We start from the raw sequence: 15,433 nt of genomic DNA on the forward strand, positions 1-15,433 counted from the left end.
CATAGTTCACTTCAAAACAAGAAATTTGTATCATAGGACAAGAGGGTGGTCTCAGTGGGGTTGATAACAAAAGTGTTAAGCAACAGTCTGAGCAACAGATCCAGTAGTCAGGAATTAAAGATCAAAATTTAGTCAAGTTTAGAAATAGACAAGAATGTCAACTGTAGATAATTGCAGACAATTGAATGAAATGCTGTCAATATGAGACAACAGACATCAAAGATAAGGGAAAACAGTCAGCAAGCAAATCTCAGTATAAATAACTCATTTTAAAAATACAATATTATTACTATTGCCACCACCATCATCATCATTTAACACCTATTTTCTATGCTGGTATAGAGTGGATGGTTTGACAGAATCTGATGAGTAGGTGGGTGGGAGTGTTGTGCTTAATGTCTGCTTTAAGCATGATTTCTATGGACTATAATAAACTAATTAGTAATCCATTCTATTGGAAAAGTAAATTTCTCAACTGTTTGCAATAATCAAGAATCAAAGGAAAGCGTAAGAAAAAAACACTTTTAATGACCTGAACAATGCCATTTTCCAATCCGGCAGCAAAGCGGAAATATCCCGAACTCTGTGGACAAAACTGAACATCACGAACACTTTCTTTGGCTGAAAATGTTGTGCTCACATCTTTCCGTCTGATGTCCTGTAAAGATAATAAAATCCTTGATATAGATATAACAGAAATATATAATCAGAGACGAAATTCAGTTGAATGAAAGAAAAGGGTTCTGAAATAATTACTACATGGAGAAGGCCTCTAAAATAATTATAGAAGATTATTGAATTTACATGGATATAATTTTATAATCAATTATCATATTACATGCATTTTCAATAGCGTGTGAAATGATTAGGATAAACAGGTGAAGAAGCAGTAATGGCCTTACGAATATTTTCATATCTCCATCTTGAGAACCACTGAGGAGAAGGGCAGGTTCTTTGTTATGAAATGTAACTCTGTGAACAGTTCTTTTGTGTGACATATAAACATGATCTGTAAGGAGAAAGATTAATCGTGGTGAATGTATACAACATAAAACTCTAGATACACATCTTTTGAAAATATTTATGTATTTTATTTAAAAGAATATATAGAAATTTATTTGTTATTAAATAATAAAATTAACCATTTTGTTACCACATTTCTTTTGAAACACACTACCTTTGTTTTAATCAGTTTTAAAAACAACGAACAATTTAGTGAAACAACTTAGCCATATTAAGCTGGTGTTTGGAACAGAATTTAATAAGAAATGTTGATGAAAGGTTTTAATTTAGATCACTTTGAAATTCTATATTACAGGAACAGGAGTGGTCTAAGACAGGTTGGTATAAAAAGAGTTAACCAGGTGAGAAACAGTTGTAAGGAAGAGAGAGAAACAAAAGTAGCAGATAAGAAAATTTAATCAATTGTAGTGAATACAATGTAGTTTTAACAAACATTCTAAAAAGTTCAGTTTCTTCCATTTTTGGTCTCTCTTCTATAATGGTGTTGTCATTAAATTATCCTAATTCTCCTTCATAAGTATCTCCATTGTTTTAGTTTTCAAATAAAATGTTGTTGTTATGATGTCTGTTTCAGTATTAAGACAGTATTTGGTAAAAAGTACATTTTCCTTCCACTACACACTCATTTTCTGTCAATCCCACTCTCATATGCTTTAAATATATTTTGAAATACTTTAAGCCTGTAGTTTCAACAATGTGAATTTTAAACAGTAAATATTGTAGCAGTTAAGTTAAAGTGACATGGAGAAGACAATAAAGTATATAAAGAGATAAAAATCTGATTGATGTTGTTTCCAACTGATTTTTACAGCATGAAATATTTTTAATGATGCTTTAGTCTTCAGATTATTAACTTTTGTTAAAAAGTGAGATAAGAAAATAAGGAAAAAGCCAACACTTACAGAGCTTAGAACGGGAGGATTTCTGTAAATCCCAAACTACAACAGAACTATTGGTTGCTGCAGAAGCTATCTTGTTTTCTGAGAAAAGAGAATATATTGATCAATTCTTGTATTACCAAGCAACATAGGCTGGGAAAAACCTAATATTCTTATACAGTTCAACTATTTTCTGTTAGTTTCTATTAATTACATGTATACACAATCAAAAATTGCAGCTGTTTTAATTCCTTTATAGTTGTAGGATTTCAACTGAATTTATTTCATTTTGTTAAATATTTGAAACACTTGTTTTTAGAGGTTAAAGTAAGAAACAAAGGGCCAGAACAGAACTGGTTTATTGCTGTAGGGGAGCTATGATTACAAAAATTATAGTTTAAAACAATTGCATACTGAGAAAAGCCACAAACATACAAAGAATTGTTTGAGTTCTAATTCAATATTTTCAATGAAATTTCAATTTGAACATCCACAAAGACAAATAATCAAACAAAAATCTGAATCCAAGAAACATTGGTGTTCTTTGAATACAATATATAAATACTACTTAAATCTGTAATAATGGTTTCAAATTTTAGTAGAAGCTCAGAAGAGGGGGTAAGTCGATTATATCAATGCCAGCGTTCAACTGGTACTTATTTTATCACCCTCAAGAGGGACGAAAGGCAAAGTCCACCTGCGGAGTCACTATCAGAACTAGAGGAGAAGTTTCAGGTGTGGAAGCAAGGTCTAGAATTGAAGGGCCTTAGAGTCAACCCAGCTAAAACCAAAATCCTAATAAGTAGGAAGGTAGATAAAACACAAACCCCTTCAGGTAGATGGCCCTGCTCAGTATGTAGAAAAGGAGTAGGTAGTAACTCTATAAGATGTACCCGGTGCAAGCTATGGACACATAAGAGGTGCAGCAACATCAAAGGCAGGTTAACTAGCAAGTTAGTTTTTGTTTGTGGCAGATGTTCAGGTGCAATAAAGACTGCAAACAAACAGGAAACAACTTCTATCTCATTCCAGGGTGAAAAACTAGAGGTAGTCGATAGCTTCCGCTATCTGGGCGACCAAGTTAGTAGTGGGGGTGGGTGCGCTGAAAGTGTAGCTGCTAGAATAAGAATAGCCTGGGCAAAGTTTAGAGAGCTCTTACCCCTGCTGGCGACAAAGGGACTCTCACTCAGAGTAAAAGGCAGACTGTATGACGCATGCGTACGAACAGCCATGCTACATGGCAGTGAAACATGGGCGGTAACTGCTGAGGACATACGTAAGCTCGCAAGGAATGAAGCCAGTATGCTCCGTTGGATGTGTAATGTCAATGTGAATACCCGTCAGAGTGTAAGTATCTTGAGAGAAAAGCTGAACATTAGAAGCATCAGTTGTGGTGTGCAAGAGAGACGATTGCGCTGGTATGGACATGTGGTGAGAATGGATGAGAATAGCTGCGTGAAAAAGTGCCACACCCTAACAGTTGAGGGAACCCGTGGAAGAGGTAGGCCCAGGAAGACCTGGGCTGAGGTGGTGAGGCAAGACCTTCGTACATTGGGCCTCACCGAGGCGATGACTACTGACCGAGACCTTTGGAAATGTGCTGTGCGTGAGAAGACCCGGCAAGCCAAGTAAGATCGTTGCCAGTGCCCCTGGACTGGCTCTTGTGCGGGTGGCACATGAGATGCACCATTTTGAGCGTGGCCGTTGCCAGTACCGCCTGACTGGCTCCCGTAGGATTTTCGAGTGAGATCATTGCCAGTGCCCCTGGACTGGCTTGTGCGGGTGGCACGTAAAAGACACCATTTCGAGCGTGGCCGTTTTCGTGCGGGTGACACGTAAAAGCACCCACTACACTCTCTGAGTGGTTGGCGTTAGGAAGGGCATCCAGCTGTAGAAACTCTGCTAAATTAGATTGGAGCCTGGTGTTGCCATCCGGTTTCACCAGTCCTCAGTCAAATCGTCCAACCCATGCTAGCATGGAAAGCGGACGTTAAACGATGATGATGATGATGATGATTTCAATTCAAAGGCTGTGTATAAAAGTAAGGATTAAATTGTTCAAGAGAGATAACTCTAAGAGATATAAGGAAATAAAGAATCCTACTCTGCACTTGTAAACCCAGAACAATGATAAACAAGACAGTTAAAAACAGAAGACACCACACACCATACATATTAATAAATCTAATAAATAAATTTAGCTTATTCTGAGAAATTTCACAATTGAAGCATTATTCATGATTAAGATAATGCTTGCAAGTAGAATAAAAATCATCCGTTTGTTTATTTCAAATGAAGTTGAAGAGAGAACACATCTTTAGTTTTATTTACATGTTAGCAACTGTAAGGACCAAAATCTTTACAAGAAGATTATGTTATACTGAAATGAAGAACAGAAGGGAAGATTAGGTCAGCACATGGACCATAAGTGCATTAACACCATAAAAGGTACAGGGAGAGCATATATTATTTTCAAATGTCGAGTATATCAACAGTTTTCTCCAGTGAAAGATCTAATTGAAAGACATATGGTATACATGAAGAGACTAAGATCAGTTTAGTGAGTACCATAAATGTAAGGAGTAAGTTCTTAGCAAATAAACTAAAACTCTGTAACTTTTAATTTCATCCCTGGTCATAATCCAAATTATTTACTGTCCTAAATATCCTGGGAAATTCTATGAAAATCCCAACTATTTATCTATCTCTGAAGTCAACAGGCTTGATCAGTCATTAATGAACATCTCTGATCACAAATAGTCAAGTAATCCTTGAGAAAGGGATGAATAAATATTTGATATTTATACTATAAGATAAATGTACAGTGATAAGGTCATAAACAAATCTGTGTTGTAATTGATTATATTGGAAATCAATATAAACATTTAGAAGCACATTTGGCAAAATGGGTCAAGAATTAGGTCATGAGTTGACATTTTACTGCAGTTTATTATATAGATTCAGGTTTACATAAGAGATCAATGGGAATAAGCTTTGATGAGAAGCATAACACACATGCCCTGGTTCCAGTTTTTGGTTAAAATCATTTCATTTCAGATGAGTCATAAGATCCAATTTCTTCTCTCTCTCTCTCTCTTTCTCTCTCTCTCTCTCTCTCTTTCTCTCTCTCTTTCTCTCTCTTTCCCTCTCCCTTTTTGCCAATCCAAGTACCGTAAAAACCCATGTAATTTGCACACCTGTGTAATTTACACAGGTGATTTTCAGGATAAAAATTGTTTAAAAAGGCTTATACTCAAATAAATTTCACACCCAAAAGTTTTCAGAATTGCCGATATGGCTGGGATGAAAGGGCATTTAATTTAGTTGTATTAAGCATAATTGCACTGACTTATGATTAGATCTTATAAAATTTTCATTAAATAAAAATAATTTCTGTTTAACAGGTATCGCATTAAAAGATATTAAATTAGAAAGTGTTTGTGCTGTCTTCTATATAAATAAAATCCATTTTTTACATTATTTACATCCAAAGGATATTTGTCCTCATCTTGTTTGTTGTTAACACGTTTTGGCTGATATACCCTCCAGCCTTCTTCAGGTGTCTTGGGGAAATTTCGAACCTGGGTTCTCATTCCTAAGGTATTTTTCGATGTTATTATTATTGTTATTGTTCAGGTCACTGCTTGGAATCGAACTTGAAATCTTGGAGTTAGTAGCCCGTGCTCTTAACCACTACGCCATATGCCCTGGGCATATGGCATAGTGATTAAGACCTGAATAATAATAATAACATCGAAAAATACCTTAGGAATGAGAACCCAGGTTCGAAATTTCCCCAAGACACCTGAAGAAGGCTGGAGGGTATATCAGCTGAAACGTGCATACAAAGGAAAAGTTGTTAAGAATTATCAACAAAAACAAAGCTGATAAGTACACACAGGGGTTGCAAATTAAGCTTAATTGCCAATATCAGCTTGGATGACACTTTACTCAACCAAGTAAAATATGGCCTGGACCATGATTACCAGCATGTATGTCAGACTTCAAAAAGTAGTTAACCATTTAATGGTTTTAGTAAATTTATACAGAAAAAGTATGCATTATACCGTCCAACATAAATAACAGTCAACTTCATTATATTTAAGCCTATTAAATGAGTCAAGTTCTAGTACAGATGTTTACATTTTGTAGGTCTTTTGTCAACAAAAAACAAAAATTCTAAAAAAATTCTGGAAACGGTCAACTCATGTAATTTACGCATCCCCTAAAGTTTATTTTTTATTTTTGCGAAAAAAGTGAGTAAATTACATGGGTTTTTTGCAGTAATCAAAATTAGTTGTCACTGACTGATTGTGTTTTAGCAATATTTTAAGTTTCTGAACAAAACAGTTCCAAAATACTTGCCTTCATTGTGATTCCAGGTAACATCAGCAGCACTGTAGTTTAAGGTGATGTTTTTACCAACTCGAAAGTTTGCTTTTTCTTCAAAATTCTCTTCTCCAATTGAAAATATTTTGAATACTTCAATTTAAAGAAGAAAAAAAAATTACAAAATAAAATGAATAGACATTAAAAGACAGAAACTATAAATAAATTAACCTCTTTATGAAGTGAAAGCTTTCAATAAAAGATTTTCTTAATCAAGTCAGTCATCATGATCATGTCTGTTTTCTATGCTGGCATGGGTTGGATGGCTTGACTGGGGACTGACAAGCCAGGAGGCCTCACCAGCCTCCAATCTAATCTGGCAATGTTCCTACAGCTGGATGCCCTTCCTAACACCAACCACTCCGAGAGGGTAGTGGGTGCTTTTTATGTGCCACTGGCACAGGAGCCGGTCAGGTGGCACTGGTATCGGCCACATTTGGATGATGCTTTTTACATGCTACCGGCACAGGAGCCAGTTGAGGCGGGGGGGGGGGGGGATCAACCATGTTCGTATGGTGCTTTTTACATGCCATCGGCACAGGGAGCCAGTCAGGCGGCACTAACAATGACCCACGCATGAATGGTGCTTATTGTGTGCCACTAGCAAGAGAGCCAGTCAGGCAGCACTGGCATCGGCCACAACTAGAATTTTCATTTGATTGTGATTTTATTTTTGATTTTACTTGGCTCAATAGGTCTCCTCAAGCAGAGTGTGTCGTCCGACAATTCAAAAGTAATTTTTAAATGGGCTGGTTATGCGACACTGGTGTAAGCTACAGCTGTGATCTCACTTTACTTGCCGGGTCTTCTCAATCACAGCATATCTCCAGAGGATTAAGCCCCAAAGCTATGTGTGGGGAATGAAATTCTTAACCATATAGACATGCCTTCACCTATAACCAATAAACCAATTCTTATTTAATAGTATTCTACTGTACAAAAGCTGAAGTGTGAGTTTGATTGAAAAACATGTGAAATGTTTGTAATAGAATGAGAATATAATCCTCCAAATAGAAATAAAGGAATTTTTCCTACCTTGACGTCCTGCAATAACAACCTGATTAGCATCTTTATTAAGAGCTATAGCATTAATTTGTTCTTGAACACAATGTTGGATGGATATGGCAGAATGCTCTCTCACTGAAATAAAAAGATTAAAATTACACATTCAATTGTGATAATTATAAAATGAAGTACTCTTATCATTTGATAGGATTATAATTATATTTGTTCATTTAATGCATATTTCTTCAAATCAAAATTACCAGGATATGAATTGAACAAATCAACCAATAATTGAATGCTTTATTATACAAGTAATATTGGATATCTTTTTTGTAACTTGGTATTAAAAGGGTTAAAATGACAACTTACAGGCATTAAAAATGGAGAACAAATAGCAAAAGAATCACCAATCTAAACAATATATTTTCAAATAAGAGAAGATTAATCCCAGCTGCCGGGTGAAATTTAGCACTGGAAACTAATTTTTCAAAGGATGTAGTTTCCTGACAGCTAACAACAGATGCAGGTAGTTTATTCCACACTTCCACAATTCTGAGTGAAAAAATGTTTCTGAAAGTCATGGGTGCTGCACTGTTTTTTGATTTTGTAAGCATGTTCATGGATGTTAGACATATGGAATTCAAAAAGGTGCCCAAAGTTGTTGTTGGAAAGATGGTGGATAATCTTGTGGGTGTCTACCAAGTCAGTTGTTAGATGTTGGAATTTTATTGTGTCTATGCCCAGGGAAGGAAGATGTTCAGAGTATGGCAGATTCCTGATGGCAGGTATTTGTCTGGTTTCACATTTCTGAACAGTTTCCAAGAGATTGATATGCTGAGCAACATAGAGGTTTCAGACTGGTGATACACCGATGAAACAAATCAGCATCATCTTGACACTGGACTTCACTTGACATGCTTTTTGGAGGTGGTGACACTGAATGCTTTCACTGACTTGATTGCTGTTTCATTTCCAGGTTGTAGCCATAGCACCAGTTTTCGTCACTAGTCATGACCCTCGAGAAAAATGGTTTGGATCAACTTCCAACTGTTCATGACATGCATTCAGTGGTGACCACTTCTGATCTTCCATGAGCAAGTGAGGCACAAATTTTGCTGCAATTCTTTTCATTCACAAGTCCTCACTCAAAATTCGTTGGGAGGAGATTCAGGACACACCAGTCATATCAACAAGTTCATCAATTGTTCGGCAATGATCCTCAAAGATTAGTTCATGAATTTTCATGATGTTTTCATTCGTTCCGGCAGCTCATGGTTTCTCTGAATGAGGTTGGTCTTCAAGCAACAAGTGACCATTCCTAAAGCATGAAAACCACTTGTAAACTTGTGTTTTGCTCATGATAGCATTCTTGTAATCTGTTTGAAGCATGACAACTGTTTCAGCCACTGTTTTCCCCCAGCAGAAAACAGAAGTATGCTGTTCCTTCATTTCAGCCATCATAAAAATCAACGAACAGGGGAGAAACACTGCAAAGCAAAAGCATACCACATAGCAATACAACCCCACTCAACCGTGTCAGTCGGCAGACTGATGCTTGAGGCTGACATCAAGTGGCTTCTAGTGGCATAAGCTTGAGACTACAAGTGGCTTGTCCCACAGAGAATGTTTCTAGTTACTTTTGGGTGTCTCCTTGTACCATAGCCATATATAGCTTTAAACAGATAGCTGGAGGGGGGTATAGCTTGATGTCATTTACATATTTCAAAATTTTAACTTCTCCATGTTGGCATCTTTATCATTAATATATGCAAAAAACGACAGGGGTCCAAGAACAGATCCCTGTGGTACATCAGATGTCATCTCATAGGGTGCAAAATGCTATCCTATAACTGTGACAACCTCTTTTTGACTGAGAATGAAGGACTTCAACCAGTTATACCGATCACCTCTTATACCCATTGCAGAGAGTTTTCCCACAAGTCGTTTGTGTGGCACAGAACTGAAGCCTTTAGCAAAGTCAAGAGAGATAACATCCACCCATGAGCCACTATCAGTAATTCAGGTGATATACCCAAGAAACTCAGTGAGCTGGCCACAGCTACTAGAGTTAGGGAAAATTCCAAATTGTGAAGGTCAAATAAGGCTGTGAGAGTTCCAAAGTGTTTCTCTGACACAAGACGCCGTCAAATTGGTAATGCAAGTAGAAAGACTGACTGGACCGTAATTGGCAGGTGATGTGTGATCACCCTTTTTGAACAGAAGAATGACACTGGCAATTTTCCACTGCTCTGGGTTAACACAATTATTAAGACAGAATTGGAAGAAGAATGAAAGCTGAAAGAACCTACAGCGTTTGAGAATCAGACAGGTATCATCAAGACCAGGAGATGCATAGTTGCACTTATTCTTGAGGTGGTATCACAGCATTGCAGGTGTAAATTCCACAGATATTATAGAATTTGTTGTCAGAGGTGGTGAAGATGGTATATTTGGATGTTCAATAGTAACAATACCAGCATAGCATTCAGCAATAAGTTCTGCACATTCTTTAGATTCCAGTGTGGGACTGCAAAGAGGGCTAACTGGAGAGTGAGGTCTCAGTTTCGAACATACCTATTTCCAGAACACTTTGCTCTCAGGGTTGATTGCTATACGTTGTTCAAATTCAAGTGCTGCCTTTTGGGTCACCCGCTTAAGATGGTAAGATGAACTACTGAGCCTTCTTCGAGAATTCCGTTCTATAGAGTATTCGTTTCTGTTCAACATCATGACCTTCTTTCCTAGCCAGACGGACTGCAGCAGTCTCCCAAATTGCAGTTGATAATTATTGTGAAATTCTAAAATTAATTATGAAGTAGTATTTAAAATTTACCATTATTTACATATTAGATTTTCTCTGCCGAGAGGAGTATGCAATTTGATGTATTTGTTTTACAGAATAATAATAAGCAAAATACTGATGGAACTTAAAATTCTGAGAGGAAATGAAGCTTTTGGCGATGTGTAGTCCAAACTCGGCACTGACGGAGCAGAATTATTGAAGACATTCTAGCAGTGATCATCCCGTGTTGATAAGACAACAATGTCCAACTTGTCCTCGTTTTTATTTTTATAATTATTTCTGCTAAAGACGGCAGAGTAATTAGCCCGACCGCGTAGAGCCTTCTTTGTGGACTTTAAAAGTCAAAATGTTTACTTTGTCAGTCAAATGCAAAATGAAATGAACTAGGATGTTATATCAATAAAACAGTTTTATTTGACGATTTTCCTGTCTGCTGGTTTCTTGCTGGTTTTTGTTTTGTTTTCTTATGTTTTTTGCTAATAAATAGTTTTATAAAACCCTAAAGTCAATAATATCACAGTTTTAATTTCGATAAGAAGTTGACTAATTTATAAGTTAGTAAAAATACAGCCTAGATGTCACAAAAAAACATTTTTTAAGTGTAAACTGGGAATGTATACCTTTCATTTTGAGATTGTATAAAGTAGAAGCGGAGACTTGGTTAAGGCCTATAAAGTTATGAAGAAAACAAATGTAATCGAAATACGGAAACACCCCTTTGAAGACAGGCATCGTTAGAAATTTAGCTGAGGAATACAAACACTAAAGAATACAGAATGACAAATTGTAATGCTTGGCTGAAGTAATTTAATAGTCATTATGGTAAACACAAATATTAAATAGTAAACAAGTTTCACCTTTCTCTGTCTCCATCTTTCGAAAGTTGCCAACAGTCTCCAAATCCATCCACCCGGAGCAAATGTTCTTTCATGAAGATTTGATTAAAGATATTCCTTTTAGTTAGTTTCTAATGTAGCAGAGATTCACAAATAGAAAAAAATACTTTCTTTTAAGACTCTAAAACGACACAAGAATTGCTTTACACATGTGACCTTTAACGGTGTAGCGTTATTTTTTCCCTCCTTTAATAAAAATACCAAAATACGATTTGGTCAGAGAAAAGGAGATAAAATTTACAATATAGTTACACCCCTCCCTATTTATTTTTTAAAATTATATGAAATTAGAATTGTTTTGTAATTGTATTATATTTAATTTTAAGAATTAAGACCTGAGTAACGTGCACCGAATCGATAAATAAAATTAAGGAGGATCTGAAATCCTAAATATACGTCAATCATTATATACGTTTTATACGCAGAAATCTCTAAAATATATATTTTTGGAATATAGATATACACAAAAAATAGCAAAAAAGAAAGAAATTATTGAGAAGATTATATGGAAATGTTCTTATAGCTTGCTTATGTGAACACAGGTTTAACTCTTGAATATATGGGAAACATTTAGTTTAAAGAATTACATCCTTTTTAATTTTGTTTCAATTTGACTTCTTCTTAAGTTGACCCTTTAAACAGCATCCATACAAGTAAACATGCCACTTCTTTTGTAAGCAAGATTATCTCTTTTGGTAGTAAATTTACAAATTATTCTTTTGCTGCAATTCTGAAAATGGAAAACAAATACATGTAATTGATCTTCCATCTAGAACATATTACTGCATTAAATGTTTTGTTTTTCAACATGATTTATTCATTCACAAGTAAACATTCTCCATCTAGAAAACTTCAATTGAATACTTCTTAGCCCTCAAATATAACTCCACATTTTGTCAAATTAGAATTTTAGATCATCACATCTATAATTGTCAGTAATCATACTCCATCTCTTTACCATATAAGTTTAGCAAGAAACTAACTTCAGAAGGAAACCCAGTATACCTAGATCAGTCTTCTGCAATCCATAAATTGTTCTGAAAATAAACTATGCCCTAAACAATTCAATTTGTTTATACCAATAAATGTACAACTTTGTATAGGCATTTAATGATTCAGACATTGGTACTTTGGTAAGTACTGTAAAAGTTACATTTCAATGGAGAGGTCAGAATAAAACTAAAACTAAAATCATTTTTCCCCTTGTCTCATAATTATTTACTGTTAACTTTCAATATGGAAATACCACCTTACTTGTGTTGAGCAGACCTAGGTGTTCCAATCATGACCATCCTGCTTTTTTTATGATGGTAGGGTGTGATCTAATGGCAATCTGGCTACAATTTCTCAAGGGTCAAATGATCAGGTAGATGCTCCTTTTTGACTCATTACCTTACTTATTCTTTAAACAGACAAGGCATAGCTGTATGGTTATAGGTGCAGGTATGGTTGTGTGGTTAAGAAACTTGCTTTGCAAACAAGTTATTTTGGGCTCAGTCCCACTGCACAGCAAGTGTCTTCTACTACAGCCTAGTTTGACAATGTGAGTGAATTTGGTTAATGGAAGTCTGTCATATACATATATATATAAATATACGTCCCTCTGTCATACTCTAACCTCTCATCACCTGGCACAAAACCACCTCCCTCACAAAGCTTATAGTTTAAGGTGAAGCAGAAAGTTCATGCCACTATCTCCAGTGTAGTGGCACTATCAGAATATCATCAACACTGGAGAGATATAGAAAAAGTTAGTTCTGGCTGCATTTGAACAGAGAGATGTAAGGCAGTTAGTATGGCATTCTAATGTTATGTTCTGTGAACAGCAATACTGCATTACGTGACAAGAGGTAAGTTTTCAGTGAGCCCAGTCAGCCATCCAATTCCACTAACCTGACAAACCCACTTGATTCCACTTATTCTGCAAGTATCTCCAAGAAAGACATTGCTGTAAAGCAATATCATTCCCCATTTTTAACAAAATTGTAACCATGCATTTAAGTAGAAAATCAATAATGCAATTGAGTGAAACATGTATGTGCTTGTTGGGAATTAAAATTATATTTAATGGTATTATTAATCATCACTAATCTCATGAAAGACCTATGTTGTTAATGGATAAAACAAACATGAACTAATAAGGTATTAAAACAAAGATCAAATATAATGTTATCAATCAGCAATAGAGCAGGACAGCAACTGAGTAGTCCAGCAACAAGATAAGGTGTAAAAACTGTGACAGCGAAAAATAGATGTTACACACTATTATGGCAGGCCTCCACTAGAAAACTCGATTTGGTGGATTAGGATACCAAGTTCATTTCTCATTTTGAATTATGTGTTCTGTCAGTGATTAATTTATATTTTTCTTCAAAAGTGTAAGAGTTTAGTGTTGGAAAATGAAACAAACAAGCAAAATTGTAAGAGGGGTGGGCTGAAAAGTTCATAGGCTGACTATGAAGGAGTGATGCTTGAACTGTGAAATCTTGCATGTCTTAATTTCAACTGTGTATTGATTTTTACCAGTTAACCATACATTTGACTGCTCAAAGAAGACTTGAAAAGCAACTAATAGCAACTTCTCTTCAAAATGGACAAAACTTGGAATCTTGATGTGAAGTACTTGCAGGAAAAGGGTTTAGTTCCCAAGGACATTGATGCTGATATGGTTACTACATTAGAGGATGATGCTACAGCATTATCAACAGTGCAAAAATGGGCAGTTGAATATAAGAGTGGAAGAGACAGTCTTGAAAATTACTCAAGTTTTGGATGTCTTGCAACTGCCACCACCATGGAAAACATTGAATATGTTCACCACATGCAGATGGATGATAGGTGATTAACTATAAATCAAATAGCACATCTTGTGAGAGAGTTGAGAATACTCTGCTCCATGAACTGATGAGTGCCATGTCTTTTGACACCTGATCAAAAGTGAACAAGGCTAATCACATCACAGGAAAATCTGACATTGTCTGAGGTAGATTCATTTGGTTTCCTTGAACATTTCCTAACTCAGACCGGGCATTGTGAGTGTTTATTGAGCGAAAACACTTAAGCTCCACGAGGCTCCGGCAGGGGGTGGTGGCAACTCCTGTTGTACTCTTTCGCCCCAACTTTCTCTCACTCTTTCTTCCTGTTTCTTGAGTAACGCTGTGATGGACTGGCATCCCGTCCAGCTGGGGGGAACACATACGGCATAGAAACCAGGAAACCGGGCCCATGAGCCTGGCTAGGCTTTGAAAGGGCGAAAAAAAAAAAAAAAAGAAGACCTTTGAATCTACACAACAACATATCATTTCACATGGCTATTCTGATTTGTACAAGAGTTAAGCTGTTTTGAAAAATTTTGAATTTTCTTTATGAAGGGTGTAGGGTTGGGCAAGTCAATTACATGAAATCTAGTACACAACTGGTACTTATTTTATTGACCCTGAAAGAGTGAAAGGTAAAGTCAACCTTGGCAGAATTTGTACTCTGAATGTAAAGACAGATGAAATGCTGCTAAGCATTTTGCCTGGTGTGGTAACAATTCTGCCAGCTTGCTGCCTTATTAATAATAATCCTTTCTACTATAGGCACAAGGCCTGAAACTTTGTAAGAGGGGGCTAGTCAATTACATTGACTCCAGTGTTTCACTGGTACTTAATTTATCGACCCCGAAAGGATGAAAGGCAAAGTCGACTTCATTTGAATTTGAACACATAATGTAAAAAATGGACAAAATATTGCTAAGCATTGTGCCTGGCATGGTAATGATTTTGCCAGCTCACTGCCTTAACAACAACAACAATTGCTTCTAATTTAGGCACAAGACCAGCAGTTTTATGAGAATAAGATGAGTCAGTATCATTGATTCTAGTACCTGATTGGTGCTTTATTTTATTGCCTGCAAAAGGATGAAACGAAAAGTTAACCTCTCTGGGATTTAGATTCAAAATGTAAAGTATAGTAATAAATCCCACAAAGTATTTTTTTTTTTCAGCATTCTAACAGTTCTGCTATTTCAGCATGTTGGTATTGTTGTTAAAAATTAATGAAAATAATTTTCTGCAAGACAGTGCACAAAAAAAAAAAAAAAAAAGGACTGTTTAAAAGTACTAAAATTCAAGCAGTTAAATTATTAGGATTCTTTTGTGCACGCGCAAGCACACATATAATTACAGATAGATAGATAAACACACACACACACAGATTAGCACTAAAAAGACCAAGATCATGGTAGCAACCATCTGAGAATCAGAGCAGCTGACCATTTGATGTTGGGGAGGTGAGGTAGGTAAGACGGCCACAGTTGACAAGTTTGAGTATCTGGGCTCCATTGTTTACCAAAATAGTGGACTGCAACCAGGAAAGAAGTCACTTAATACAGTAGAGAGAGACTGTACCCTCAGCAAAAGCATCAAGCTGAAAGTTCTAAAATCCCACTGGTCTGA

At 36.1% G+C, this 15,433-nt stretch overlaps 1 protein-coding gene across 2 annotated transcripts in view; it reads right to left on the reverse strand.

Moving 5' to 3' along the window:
- The window catches only part of LOC106871041 (GATOR2 complex protein WDR24), a 34,596-nt gene extending 23,434 nt beyond the window's left edge, over positions 1 to 11,162 (reverse strand). The window contains exons 1-7 of one of the 2 annotated variants that reach the window (XM_052970712.2): positions 10,956 to 11,162; positions 10,719 to 10,766; positions 7,326 to 7,430; positions 6,267 to 6,383; positions 1,926 to 2,003; positions 903 to 1,009; positions 533 to 658 (exon numbers count right to left, since the gene is read on the reverse strand). In XM_052970712.2, coding sequence (XP_052826672.1) covers positions 533 to 658; positions 903 to 1,009; positions 1,926 to 2,003; positions 6,267 to 6,383; positions 7,326 to 7,430; positions 10,719 to 10,766; positions 10,956 to 11,004 — 630 coding nt within the window. In that variant the 5' untranslated portion in view covers positions 11,005 to 11,162. The remainder of the gene's footprint in view (positions 1 to 532; positions 659 to 902; positions 1,010 to 1,925; positions 2,004 to 6,266; positions 6,384 to 7,325; positions 7,431 to 10,718; positions 10,767 to 10,955) is intronic. The other variant, XM_014917302.3, reaches the window with a different exon arrangement.
- Positions 11,163 to 15,433: the final 4,271 nt, after the last annotated feature.

Source organism: Octopus bimaculoides, chromosome 9, assembly GCF_046866305.1.
Source record: "Octopus bimaculoides isolate indiv1 chromosome 9, ASM4686630v1, whole genome shotgun sequence".
Taxonomy (NCBI): Eukaryota; Metazoa; Mollusca; class Cephalopoda; order Octopoda; family Octopodidae; genus Octopus; species Octopus bimaculoides.